The sequence below is a fragment of the Prionailurus viverrinus genome, chromosome B4 (genome assembly GCF_022837055.1).
Source record: "Prionailurus viverrinus isolate Anna chromosome B4, UM_Priviv_1.0, whole genome shotgun sequence".
NCBI lineage: Eukaryota > Metazoa > Chordata > Mammalia > Carnivora > Felidae > Prionailurus > Prionailurus viverrinus.
In genome coordinates, this window is record NC_062567.1 from 11,012,190 (window position 1) to 11,026,567 (window position 14,378).

A 14,378-nucleotide genomic window follows, 5' to 3' on the forward strand; every position below is an offset into this window, starting at 1 on the left:
TGTGTGTGTGTGTGTGTGTGTGTGTGTTTTCTAAAGCAAACCCGAAACGAAAGCTAACCAAAGCAAAAACACCTAAGCAAACCAAGAGCACGAAGCAGCGGTGCATAGCTTTCCTTTGAGATAACGCATACCTCGAGACACTAAGTGCTACGCTAATTTCCCAATAATAACGTCACAGGAGCATTATCGTGATAAAATGGATTCAAGCAATGTGAAAAGAGTCTCATCTGTTCCTAGAATCTGAGGGAGAACTGAGGTTATCAGCAGAGCTGAGCGACATCACTCGTGGTTTCTCAGTGTCCTGGGATGGGGGTGGGAGTGGGGGTGGGGAAGGGGGGGAGGCGCGTCCCAGACGCAGGAGCCACATTCAGACACTCCTGTTCAGCCATCTCCCTGGCGGTGAGGCGTCCACGAACATCATCGGGTAACTTTAATTCCGTTCTAACATGTACACAGTGGACCGTGATGCAGCTTAAGTCCGCTTCCACGGCTGCCGCTGCTCCACCTCCTCCACGAACAAGTAAACGCTTCCCTAAGAAAAGAATTTTTGGCAATTTTTATTATGTTCCGCCGACGGGTGGCGCTGTGACAGCTCACTTCATGTTAAACGCCATCAGGGGTCTCTCTTCCCGCTTCTGCCAGGGGCTCTTCTTGTCCTCTCCTTGGTCCTCCTCGTCTTCCTCTTCGTCGTCCTCCTGGGCCGATCTCCTCTGCTCCGGGCTGGCTAGTGGCTCTGGGGGGACGTCCGAAGTTCGTTTTGTCGTCTCTTCCTGCAGGCTGGGCAGCTGGCCGCCGCTTCTCCGGCCGGAGCCATCCAACAAGCAGCGCAGGGCACTGTCCTCGGGGGTACAGACGGTGGTGCCGCACTCGCTGCCGCTTTGGTCCATGTCGTCCAGGTACACGAGCTGCGTGTAGGAGGTGCTGTCCGCGGCCCGCGGCTCTTTCTGCGGATGCTCCTGGACGGCCGGGTGGTTCTGTGCGAGGGACAAGGGGTCTCCTCTTCCCTTCCGGGCAGATTTTGGTTCATTCATATCCACGCCAGAATCCAAACTGGCATCATTGCTTCCGTTCCTTCCGGCTCTTTGGAGATCAATGTAGGAATGTCTAACGTGCGCATTGGACCTGCCGTCCAGGGAGACGAACCACGCCCGGGGGTGTGGGAGCGGCTTCCCACCCCCAAGTTCCATCAGAGCCTTCTCGGTCAGGAGCTGGACCTCGCTGTTCATCTGAGCCAAGGCCGCATCGTTCAGGGAGGCCGGGATGGAGAGGGACTCTGACATGGACGCGCCTTGCGGGGTCCACTCCCGGGCGCCTGCATCCTGCAAGTGCTGCTGGGAGATGGCCTGGCAGGACAGGGGCTGCGCTTGGATCTGGGAGGAGGGGTGCGGGAAGATCCCCGCGTGAGGGCTGGAGAGCTCAGCCTGCAGTCTTTCGATCTCCAGCTGCTGGTCGGCTGGAACGACCAGGGGCTGGCCCACATAGGAGTGGTCCCCGGGGAGTTTCATATAGTGCGCGGGGATGACCAAGGCAGGTAATACCTTTCTGTAAACGCTGTCGTTGACCTGGTCAACGGAACTACAGCAGATCAACTGGCCGGGCCGCGGAAAGGACGTGGGTCTCTCCAGGTGGTCCACTGACCGGGACATCATACACTCAGTAGGCCTGCGGTCCAGCAGCTGTTCCTTTTCGGGAGATGAAGGCGTGGGGTACATGTGTTCCTGAATGGTGAGTTTGCTTCCCGTGGAAATATGGTTAGCGGAGGCCTGGCCGTCTCTGTCTTGCTTTTCAAACAGGGGCTGCGAGAGCATGGCATTGTAGCTCCTCCTGTACTCGCTGTTGCCAGGGGACTCACGGCCTTCTCTTTCCACAGATTTCCTGGACTTTAAGGGGAAAATCTCCACGGACTTACGATACTCTTTTCCCAACGTCCCACTTGGTGTCAGGTTATCGAAGGAGATTTGGCTTTTGTCCTCTTCCTTGTGGGAGAGAAGTTCCTCCCGCGAGCTGAACTCTTGCGAGGTGCTGTAGGAAAGCTTTAGCATGGGGGTGTGCATGTCTGCTTCTCCGTTGGAAGACATCATTTCTAAATGGACCCCGCTCATCAGTTCCTTCGGCCCAGGGGCGTCTGGGCGGCCGTGGCCGGTGACAGAGAGCGGGCCGGGGAATTCTGACTCCCGACGTGAAAACAGCAAGTTGATGTGAGACATGGAAGTTGACTGATCTCTTTTGGAGCTCTCGAGGGCCGTCGGAAGTTGGAGTTTTCTGTGGTGCTGACGAGGTTTCAAGCATTTACGCCTGCGATCAAAGATAAAAATCCAAATCCAACGGTTAAAGATTCTCATAGTGGTAGAAGGTTCCAAGCAAGATCCTAATTCTCAATTTCCACAGGAAGAAACAAAACAACTACTCAGCAGCCAGAAGAAGCCTTCTCACCCCACACCCGCAGCCTTATTTTGATTCAGGGCAGCACAATCTGCAGATTTCACCTTCAGGGTTTTAGACGTACAGCCGGGTTATTCGTTCAAAAGCGGTTACCCAAGAGTCGACAGCAAACATTCTCACAAACCGAAAAGACGAGGCATCAAAATAAAGAATTTTAGTTCTGCTTTGTCCTTGAGAATATCGTCTCTTAATCAGTGTTTAGGAATATTCTGAACGAATCATGACAACCGTCAAACTTAAAAAAAAGAAAGAAATAAGAACTCCCCTTGTGAGCAACCTCATAAACAGCATGCCCCCCACATCCTGTTCATTTGTTTGCAACTTTAAGGACAAATGTTTTAGTTCTTAGGCATGCCCCCCACATCCTGTTCATTTGTTTGCAACTTTAAGGACAAATGTTTTAGTTCTTAGAGATTTTTTTCATGAGAAAAAAAGGACCTTGATTCAGAAAAAGAAAAAAAAAGACCTCAATATCAATGCCTGCACAAGAAATTCCAAATTAAAAAAGATATTGCCAAAAAGGTAAAACTTTACCTGCAATAATATAAAAGGAGACACAGCAGAACCAAAAGTATGAAAGCCATCCCTCCTAAAATGGCCAAAAGAAACACCGTGTGATACGTGGTAATGTCCTGTGTGGCAACGGGACCTAGAAGGTCAGAAAAGGGCATTTTAGATTGCAGAAAACCTTGAAGGGATAAGAGGGATAATTAGCTGAGAGCGTATGTTCTTCCTCTTCCTGGCTGGGGTGCGGAGCAGGGGCCAGAGGCAAACACCCTTTGGATGATGTGCTTACAGATCACTGTAATTTCTCTCAATGACAAGGGATTACCACGACCGTCACCGACACCGGAGCAGCTGTGGCCGGGAGCAGCGTGAACACCCAAACACTCCATGTGGTGCTAAGGGTCCCTCCTTAGCCCAGAAGAGAGCTGCACTTGCAGCAGGTTCAGCATTCTAAATACATGATCTTTTAATACAAGAAAATGGATGCATGATAACATAATGAGAGAGACTCTTAGACGAGAGATGGCTTGAATATCTGGGGATTTTATACTGCAGGAGAAAAAAAAAAACCCACAAGATTTTATTCTCACTTTCCCTGGATAATTATTACTATGTGGAGAACCCTTTGCTTAAATGAACAGTTAAAATGTATGATATAAAATCGGCTAGGACCTACCAAAAAAAAAAGTCCACAGCTTATTATGGTCTTTCAAGTGTTTCTAAAACGCCTTCCATTTGTAAAAATAAAGTCTTCCTCTACAATGCCTCTTCAAAATTGCTAACCGTATGTGGCCACAGACCTCCTTCAGAATTTACAAAGTATCAGAGATAAATATATTTTCTTTTTAATTTAAAGAAATTAATATAATTTCTTTAATATTTCAATGTTAAGAATCCCAAGGCAAAGTTTATGTTCAATACTAATAAGAATCTATTTTAATGCACTGACAACAGATCGACAGCAACAACAAAAATCTCCCCTATTTATAACATTTGGGGACATACTGGTGTCCAAGCATCGAAGGAAGGGGTGTGGTTTTATGTTATGTCAGATTAGCATGGCTATAATTACTACATACCACAGGTACCCATTTACTTACTGATTCTCGATATCTTAAGGGACAGATTTCTTCAAAAATCTTTGGAAGCAGACCACTTAAGAGCTAGATAAACCCAAAGAGGTTTACTAATTTTTGAAAATTGTGACATGACTTAAGTTGAAAAAGCTAACACCATTCTCTGCCAAACATAATTCACTTCAGTGGGGGAGTGTGGAGTTAATATGCCCCAAAGTTGGAAAAACAATTGACAACTGTATACTCCATTCATCATTCAGAGAAACGATTTTTTTTTTTTTTTTTTTTTTTTTACCCAGAGACAACCCCCACGGACCTAGGCAATGCCTTGGCAGGAATCACCAAAAATCCGGGGTACACATAAAAATCATTTCCAAATAATTCAAGTTCTGTCCTTTAAGTACTTAAAATGTTATTATCTTAACTTCTGCCAATGGAACACTCTATAAAATTTACAGCTGTACTCAATTTCCTTAACTGGAGAATGAAAGAAAAAACCCTAACTATTTTCTTGTTGGTTTTGGGCTCATGAAGGCACAGCATCTTTGTAATTTGTTTTAATAAAGGGGATGGCTGTGAGGTTACTAATATATGTGTCTGTACATTAAATGCCATCAGGGCTCTGTCATATATGCCCTTTATAGATTTTTGTCTCTTCCTTCACTCAGAAGGGTTGGCAGACCTATACCAAGCCGTTCTTTCTCCCCTCTTTACAAAGCATCTATTAATCTGTGGCATGATGGGCAAACTGAGAATCACAGTTGTCTGAAAGATATCTAAATTTTTTGTAATGTTTATTAATTTTTGACAGAGACAGAATGCGAGAGGGGGAGGGGCAGAAAGAGAGGGAGACACAGAATCCGAAGCAGGCTCCAGGCTCTGAGCTGTCAGCACAGAACCTGACATGGGGCTTGAGCCCACGAACCGTGAGATCATGACCTGAGCCAAGTCGGTGCTCAACCGACTGAGCCACCCATGTGCCCCCGAAATATATCTAAAATGAAAGTTAACTGTAATGCGTGGGCTTTATGGCCTCTACTTGGGTACTTCAGGAATTTCTTTTCTTTCCTTCTTTACTCTTACTCATATTCTAGATATTTGTGATTTGGAGCCTGGGGCATTTTTGTACCTGGTTCGTGCCTATATTGCTACAAGAACGCTATCACAAAGGGATACACAGAATTCCCTTTGTGAAATGGGAAATCAACATTTTCTCAGTCTGGGGCCAATTTCTCAGCACCTCCATCATATCTGCTACTATGGGAATGTGAGTGTCATTCCAGTGACAATTCCACTGCTAAAATATCTTGGACTCCCATTTTGGAACTGCCTTCATGATGAGAGACAGCTTTTAATCATAGCATATTTCTGACCTGGCTCAATTACCTACTTTACTCACCAGACCAGGATGTGCATGACTTTTAGAAGCGTCTAACAAGAATCAAAGGACCCTCGGAGCATAAAGATTTGCCACCAATGAAAACGTTTCACTAATGAAGGCAGTCCCAGTGATACAGATTCTAAAGGCATTTTCAGTGACAGAAGCCATGACTGGAAAGAATTCTCTGAAGATGACTATTTTAAGAAACAATTCTAGAATGTTCCTTGGGATAAATTAGGGCATATAGGTTAAAACTTTTTTTTAAGTCATGCTTTAAAAAGTATGAGTTAATTCACGTATCCTAAGTAGAGATGATTATTGTTTTAGACACAAAGCAAACTGGTTTGTTTCTGAACCTTCAGGAAAGGCCAAAACAAGCTTTTTGCCCCAAGAAAGCTCCAGTGGTGACTGTGTTAGCCTGTCTAAGGAGTGCCCTTCCCCACATGTTCGCTTACAACAGGCCACAGCTGTTTCAGGAATTAGGGAGGAGGTCTAAACCGCCCCCATGGGCTTTAGATTAGGAATTCCCTATGGCAGCTGTCTGAACAAAACAGATACAAGACAGGAGTATGTTCTGTGCATTACTGTTATCCTAGACGGGAGAGTCGCAACCAGAACTCCCCCACCCCCACACAATACCTTAGTTTCATCATTTGATTTTCAGACTTTTAACCATTTTTTTTTTTAAGTAATCTCTACACCCAACGTGGGGCTCGAACTCATGGCCCTCAGATCAAGAGTCACATGCTCTACCCATTGAGCTGGCCAGGCGCCCCTTTCTACCATTTTTGAGTAAGATGAGGTCTCGCTGCTGAAGTAATTTTCCAAAGCATACTTAGCCTGAACCCTCAAAGAACTCAACGCCCATCATCGCAGGTGCTGGCTTCGTGTTACCTGGGTTGGGAGGAGACATGGCTGCCACCCAGTACCCCAGCTGAGGGGCAATGTACGTCCACGTCCGCTGGCTACCTTCCTGGTGCACGAGGCCCAGACCACTCTTCAGCCACGTTCCTGTGGGGTGCAGAAAAAACTTGAGCTGGACACACACTACACCCCTATTTAGGGCTTACACATATTGTACCTTAAATGTCATCTTTGTAACACAGTAGGTAGCCAAGACGGTCCAGATGTCATCTAGGGACTGCATACACCTTTCCATAGATTCTTTTCAACTTCTTTCAGGGGTGAGGGAAAGTTTGATTTTTTCTTGCTTTTCTGATTAATTTATTTTCAACCACTTTCTCAAACATCCCTGCTTCCAAGCTCAGATAATTCTACCCAAAAGCTTTGGAGTTTAGAAGTAGAAGAAAGGTAGCAAGGTAAGCGTTGGGGGGAGTAGAAAGAAGGCGGTGGGGAGAAATCCAGAACCGTTTCTACTCTTCTTTCTCAAGCCAATAAGCAAATTTCCTATCCCAGATTATACACTTGGTTACATCAGAATTACTTAGGAAAGTTTAAAAAAATATATAGACTTCTTGGTCTTATTTTTGCAAATTCTAGCCTAGTAAACCTGGCTTAGGTGAGTATTTTAAAAAGTTTCCAGTTGCTTCTGATGCTGGGAAACACCAGATATGTCCAGGTCTGAACTGTCTTTCAGTTATTAATTGGTAGTTAACGTTAATGAGCACCTCTTACGTACAGGCTGGCCACAGCAGATGCGTCTTATACACATTATAATTCTCACAGCACCGCCACAGAGTAGGACTCGTTTTCTTTTTGGACAAGGACTGGGGAGACTGGGGAGGTACGGAACTCTTCTAAGGGCCCTCAGGGGTAGAGAGCAGAGCAGGAGCAGACCTACGCCTGTCTCTCTGTCCTCAGGGCAGGATCTGATCTACCCTGTTGCATTCTTCTATAAACTGTCCCAACAGTTCGTGACGTTTTCACTTAAGTTTTCCAGACACAGACCTGTTGCCTGGCCCACCTGCCGAGCGCCTTGCTTTGAGGCCCGTGATGGCGGCCGGCAGCAGAAGACAAATGGAGAGTGCTGGCCAGGCCCCCCAGCAGGACAGGCACCCGCCCAGCCCACCAGTGTGGACACCTCAGTCAAATTGCTTCGCAGGGCTCCTCCTGCCTCGAGGCCCACGCGCTCCACCGCTCGGCCCGCTCCCATAATCCCCACTACCTGAAATGGCCTTGTGTGTAACTGTGTCCTAAATGCACCAACCGTGCACCAACCATTCTCCCCTCTAGTTCCCAAACCCTTGCCTTTCCCGTGCACACACGTCACTGAGGTGGCAACGGCGGATTGTTCTCCGTTGAAGAAGGAAACAATATTTGGCGGTGCTTCTACGGCCTACCAGTTGCCATAGCAACACTGAAATGCAGTGGGTGGAAAGGAGCCGGTGGCAAAGCCTCCAATCTTGCTCGCCTCCTCCACTGCTCAGACGTCAAACAAAGGAGGAAGAAGGGAGAGGCTAGGCGTCAGGAGCCGCCTTGCACTGTCTGACCTTCCCAAGCGACAGGCTGCATCACGGCTGGAGACGATTTCCATTCCCATTAGACAAGAGGAATACAAATGGGAAGGTTTCTAAAGTGAGTGTGAGGATAAGGCTGCCCAAGTCAGATTCATTTGCTGAAGAACACCCAGCCCAGAGATGATTTAGTTACTTAGAGCATCGCTCCGTTCTACAGAGCGTTACAAACAGAACCAAAGGCCCAAAATGGTGTCACTTAGGGGAAGGCCCCCGGTCGGTACACCGAGACTGGATACCCAAACTAACTGCAGTTTCAATTGCACAGCACGTAACCTTCAACCAGACAACATGAATTTCCTGGTCAGTACCAGGGAATTTACTAATTGACCCCTTCTGTTCCCCTTCGGAGGGCAACCTTGCCCAAACAATGCATTCCTTGCTAGTAAAATCCATTCTTCTTTTATTTATGCCCTTCTCCCTGCTTTTAAAAAAGTTTTTTTTAATGTTTATTATTTTTGAGAGAGAGAGAGAGAGAGAGAGAGAGAGACAGAGCATGAGTGGGGTAGGGGCAGAGAGAAAGGGAGACACAGAAACAGAAGCAGGCTCAGCTGTCAGCACAGAGCCTGACGCGGGGCTTGAACCCACAGACTGTGAGATCATGACCTGAGCTGAAGTCGGAGGCTTCACCGACTGAGCTGCCCAGGCGCCCCCGCCCCTCTCCCTGCTTTTAAAAACCTTTCTCTTGTTTAGCTCTTAGCTCAGCAGACCTCCCCTCTACTTGCTAGATGGGATGCTGCCTGATTCATGAATCATTTAATAAAGTCAATTAGGTATTCAAATTTACTCTGCTGAATTTTGTCTTTTAACAAGAGCCGCTGAGGAAATGGAAAACATAGGACATTTGACACATTCAGCTAAAGACTTTCCCTATTTGGTAAGAAAGCTTCTCTGAAGGTAGAGAGCCGGCTGTTGGTGACCGGTTCCGGTTTTCCGCTTGGGGATCCCACGCTGCTGGGCCCCTGCCCTGACTTCCACCCCACCCCACTCCCCTGGCTGTCCCCACAACACGGCCCTGCCAGGATCTCTGCCTCAGCCAGGAAGTGGCGTGCACTCTTTGGTCTGCGGTTCTCCCCAGGTGGGGTTCTTGAGTCACTGCTGCTCTTCAAATGGAGCGGATACCACATCAGGCTGAAGGGGACCCACGTGGAAGGACCTGAAGCTCACGGGTCCTGATTGCTGCTCCTTCAAACCGCCTAACTCGACTGCGAAGTTGCTTCTGCCTTCTCCAACACAAGCACATCAACTGCAGAAACGCTTCTAAAATCCCTCCGAGCTATACCCCACCCCTGGTCCAGCCCGGACGGCCCCCGCCTGGCAGCGGTGGTGGTGACGATGGCCACAGCCAGCAAGGCCGGTGACTGGAGAATATGCTTTGGGAGCACAGGGAGGGTAGAGAAGGCTTCCGGATGAGTCAAGTTTCGAAGAATTGGCTGCTGGGGGTGGGGGTGAGGAGGGCAGCAGGAGGAGGAGGAGGAAACAGTGTGCAGGAAGGCACATAGGGTAGTGGGCTTGGAAGATGCTTTGGATGGGGTGCAGGTGGGGGTCGGGTTGGCGGGACATAAGGGATGGGCTGGAAAGGAGTTTGCTGTCTGCCCGGGAAGGGCTGGGAAGGGCTTCTAGAGCCATTAAAAATGGTACGGAGGTTTCTCAAAAAGTTAACAATAGAACTACTCGAAGATCCAGTAATTGTACTACTGGGATATTTACTCCCCAAACAGAAAAACATTATTTCAAATGATACACACACCCCTGTTTATTGCAGCATTATTTACAACAGGCAAGGTGTGGAAGCAGCCCAACTGTCCATCAACAGATGAATGGATAAAGAGGAAGTGATACATACACAATGGAATATTACTCAGCCATAAAAAAGACTGAAATCTTGCCATTTGCAACAACGTGGATGGAGCCAGGCAGTATCATGCTAAGTGAAATAAGGCAGTCTGAAAAAGACAAATATCATATGATTTCATTCACATGTGGAATTGAAGAACCAAAACAAATGAACAAAGGAAAAAAGAGAGGAAGAGACAAACCACGAAACAGATTCTTTTTTTCTTCCTCATTTTATTTTAGAGAGAGAGAGTGAGACAGCACATGAACAGGGGAGAGGGACAGAGGGGGAGAGAGAGAGACTCTTAAGAGCCTCCACATGGAGTGCAGAGCCAGACACAGGGCTCGATCTCATGACGCTGGGATCATAACCTGAGCAAAATCAAGAATCAGACGCTCAACTGAGCCACCCAGGCGCCCCAAGAAACAGACTCTTACATAGAGAATAAACTGCTGGTTACCAGAGGGGAGGTGGGTGGGGGGATGGGTTAAATAGGTAATGGGGATTAAGGAGTGCACTTGTCATGACGGGCGCTGGGTGACGTATGGAAGTGCTGAATCGCCATATCGTACACCAGAAACGAATGTGACACTGTGTGTTAACTAACTGGAATTGACATAAAGAACTTAATAAAAAAGAAGAAAGAAATGGAGTCCAAGCAGACTCCTCCCTGTAAGCACGGAGCCCGAGGCGGGGCTCGAACTCATGAACTGTGAGATCATGAGCCGAAATCAAGAGTCGGACGCTTAACTGACTGAGCCACCCAGGCGCCCCTCACACGGTTTTTCTCTCTTCCAGAAATCTACCCATCTTTCAAGATTCAAGTCACGTCATGTGCTTATCCCGAGTCCCTCCGGAACTCAAGGATCTTCCTTGTCCTCGTCCTCCTGGGACACGTGTCACTGCATCTCTTTTCCAAATCACACATTGCCTCAGTCGCCAACGTCTGGCCTCCTCCGTCAGACCGTAGCCTCCGTGAGTTTGGGCCTGGGTCCTATATTCCTTTTGTCTTCTCAGCACCAAGAAATCTCCTTGGCGTACCAGCTGAATAGTACTCGAGAACGAGTGAAAAGCCCAGCAGGCAACCCAAAAAGTCGTGTCGGATGACCTGTGAAAAGCTGGGTGTGGTCATCAGGAAAGGGATCCTTACAGAAGTGTGCTGAAATTCAAACGTAAGGGAACAAAGCCAGCGGGGAAAGAGGCATTTATTTTGGCCTACGTTGCCTGCAAAACGTACACGTCTTCAGTGACTAAAGGGTGACACTATCTCAGGACTCAACAATCATGCTGTTATTGGCAAAAGCCATTTCCAAGCTTTCTGTGTTTGGTGTGAGGAAGTCAGCGGCGGGGAATAGAATTACCGAGCTGTGCACTGGAGCATATGCTTCTCGTTAGGGTGAGATCCTGGTGCCGCGGGACGAGGGCGACCTCCCCACCTGAGGAGCCAACACACATGGGAAGAGATTCTTGTGCTCGCCGGCCGGGAGCCGGGGATACTGGACGGCAGAGCAGACAGACCTCTGTGAAGTCTCTTCTGTTCCATGGGGCCACGGGAGCTCAGCACCTGCGACCAGGGTGCCAAGGGTGGGGATACTGCCAGTCTGGGCGGGGGGGGGGGGTCTCAGGCACTGCTCAGACAGAACCGGAGGGCCTGGGTTGTCCTGCGGTGTGGACAGAGGAAAGCTCCAGCTGCCTGATCTCCAGCCTGCCCACCTGCCTCCTGGATGGGGCAGCGTCTGTGGTCCGGACACAGAGAAGCCTCTAATGTCCCAAAAGCAGCCCAGCACGGCTGCTTCCTTAGACCCACTTCACGCCTCTGCTTCTCTTTCTCCTTGCTCCAGCCTATTCCTTCTAGCCCCTTCCCGCCACTTCCCGTGGAGGCCTTGCTAGACTCAGGATCCTCTTCACAAGCGGGCAGTCGAGGCAGCCGCTGGGACATGCACCGGGTCAAGGCGGGTCACCTGGTGAAGGTGTGCAGGCAGGCACCTGGGATTTCTCCCGTCCCACCCCACTGGCCCAGCCAGGCGGCCACCTGCTCCACGCACAGCTGCTAATGCACCGAGCAGCTGGCCAGCTGTTAAGTGGGTCTGTTGGGAGCAGGCTGGCAGCTCTGGGCGCCTCTCTGCTGTGACTGAGGTCTGTGGCACGTCAATCACTGGGGACTCTGTGGGTGAAACTTATATAGTAACCCCTCTGGCATCACCAAGGAACGAAATTCTGCATTACTGAAACTTCTAGGTCGGTAGTTTTCAAATAGTTTTCTAAAGTATTTGAACTCTCTCCCTTTGATGAAATCTTATGCAGAAATTTATATATAAAAGATGGAAGATAAGCTTTCTGCATGAAGATGAAGAGAACACCACCCCTCCCCCTTCCCTCCCCCCCCCCCCCCCCCCCGCCGCCCCGACACTGCCCACCGTGGCAACCCCAGGACATCTCCTGAACAGGGCCTGGAAGTTCTTCTTCTATACAACTTGGGTTTCATTTCCCAAAATTGAAATCAAAGTTTTACAAATAGTCCAAAAAAGTACCATTTACTCCTGCCTTATAAAATTGAATATAGGGGGCACACCTGGGTGGCTCAGTTGGTTAAGTGTCCGACCTTTAATTTCATCTCAGGTTGAGATCTCACAGTTCGTGAGATCGAGCCCTGCATTGGGCTCTCGCTGACAATGCGGAGCCTGCCTAGGATTCTCTGTCTCCCCCTTTCTCTGCCCCTCCCCCCCAAATAAATAAATACATTTTAATTGCCAGCTTATGCTATAATATGTATTCGTAGCTGAACATTAAATACATCAATCAATAGGCAATTTCAAAAAATAAAATAAAATTGAATACAATTTTGATTTTTCACAATAACTCAGGGCCATGATCATGATCAACTACAATGCTAGCTTCTCCAATATTGATGCCCCATCCGAATTTGGCTCAGGTCATGATCTCATGGTTTGTGAGTTCGAGTCCCGTGTCGGACACTGTGCTGACAGCTCAGAGCCTGGAGCCTGCTTCAGATTCTGTGTCTCCCTCTGCCCCTCCCCTGCTTGCACTCTGTCTCTCTCTCTCAAAAATAAACATTAAATTAGGGGCGCCTGGGTGGCGCAGTCGGTTAAGCGTCCGACTTCAGCCAGGTCACGATCTCGCGGTCCGTGAGTTCGAGCTCCGCGTCGGGCTCTGGGCTGATGGCTCAGAGCCTGGAGCCTGTTTCCAATTCTGTGTCTCCCTCTCTCTCTGCCCCTCCCCCGTTCATGCTCTGTCTCTCTCTGTCCCAAAAATAAATAAAAACATTGAAAAAAAAATTTAAAAAAAAACAAAAAACAAAAAAAAAAAACCATTAAATTAAAAAAAAAATATCATGCCCTTAGGTCCCAGCTGAGGACTGTACTTGTTTGCTCCTACATTAGATACACCCTCCCATGTTGTCTCTCCCTCCTTCCTGGTTCCTCCTTCCTTTCCTTCTTCCCTCCCTTCCTAAATGCTATCAGTGTTTCTGTTATCAGATCTTCTCCCTCACCATCAAGACCCCCAACATCTATACTGGGGCGGTCTCCTATCCAGAACTACACGACCCACCTTAGTAAAATCGTGTCCGAGTAACGTCCGCAGGCAGTTTGAGGGACTGGGGAACAGAAGCAATTATCCAACAGTGGTGTTCTAATCCAAGTTCAGTATTTCTTTCCTTCGACACTACACCCTCAGATCAGTTTTTGTCTGAATTATCATTTTCTAGAATTAAACCTTGCACAATAGAAAAGATTTAGAGATATTTTCAGGAATAAATACTTTGTTGAAAAGTCATTCTAATCTTTAAAAAATGAGTTCGTTATGTATTCAGCTGGCAAGGTTCACCACGCGTAAAGCACGGTGAGTTCTTAATTTGGAAGCTATGCTTAACCACAAAGATTATTACACACAGTTATTGACAGGCAGAAAAAGACATGCCTTCCGCTCGTCTGTAAGATCTGATGGGCTCTCTTAGCAATCACCCAGGGTGCCTTCTTGCTATGTTCCCAAGCAGTAATGAAATCAGTCTTTATTTGCAAAATATAAAGAAAAGTGAGTTAAAGGGTGCCTGGGTGGCTCAGTTGGTTGAACGCCTGACTCTTGCTTTTGGCTCAGGTCATGATTTCACGAGCCCCCACGTCGCGAGGAGCCTGCTTGGGATTTTCTCCCTCTCTCTGCCCGTCCCTTATGCATACGTGTGCCTATGCTCTCTCTCTCTCTCTCTCTCTCTCTCTCAAAATAAATAATTATTAAAAAAAAGACAAGTGAGTTAAAAAGTATAACAAATGGCTATCAAAAGGGAAAAGAACCCTGAAACATGAGAAAAGGGCTCAAACCACGTCTTGTTTGAATACAACCTGTAGGGCTCAGACTTCCCTCTCTCCCCTTGCCTGCGATGTGTACTGTCCTCTGCCCGCAAGTCCCTATTCTAGCAGCCATGCTAACTCATCTCAGCGTTTGGAAGCAAGCATCAAGCCCTGATATTAGGAGCGCTACTGATTTTGCAAACGAAACTGCAAATGAAAGCCCACAACTTCACTAGTTACAAGTTGAAGCCGGCACCTTGCGCATTAGGCAGTGCACAGGGACATAAGTCATTACACTTACGGTGAGGTACTGTCACCGCGTCAGACCTCGGAACCCGGGGCAGAAGAAAAGCC

At 47.9% G+C, this 14,378-nt stretch overlaps 1 protein-coding gene across 3 annotated transcripts in view; it reads right to left on the minus strand.

Moving 5' to 3' along the window:
• Window positions 1-307: 307 nt before the first annotated feature.
• Window positions 308-14,378, minus strand: part of FAM171A1 (family with sequence similarity 171 member A1) — a 134,246-nt gene continuing 120,175 nt past the window's right edge. For all 3 annotated transcript variants that reach the window (XM_047868173.1, XM_047868174.1, XM_047868172.1), the window contains 3 exons: window positions 6,301-6,417; window positions 2,977-3,091; window positions 308-2,295 (listed from right to left, as the gene is read on the minus strand). In XM_047868173.1, the coding sequence (XP_047724129.1) occupies window positions 594-2,295; window positions 2,977-3,091; window positions 6,301-6,417 (1,934 nt within the window). In that variant the 3' untranslated portion in view covers window positions 308-593. The remainder of the gene's footprint in view (window positions 2,296-2,976; window positions 3,092-6,300; window positions 6,418-14,378) is intronic.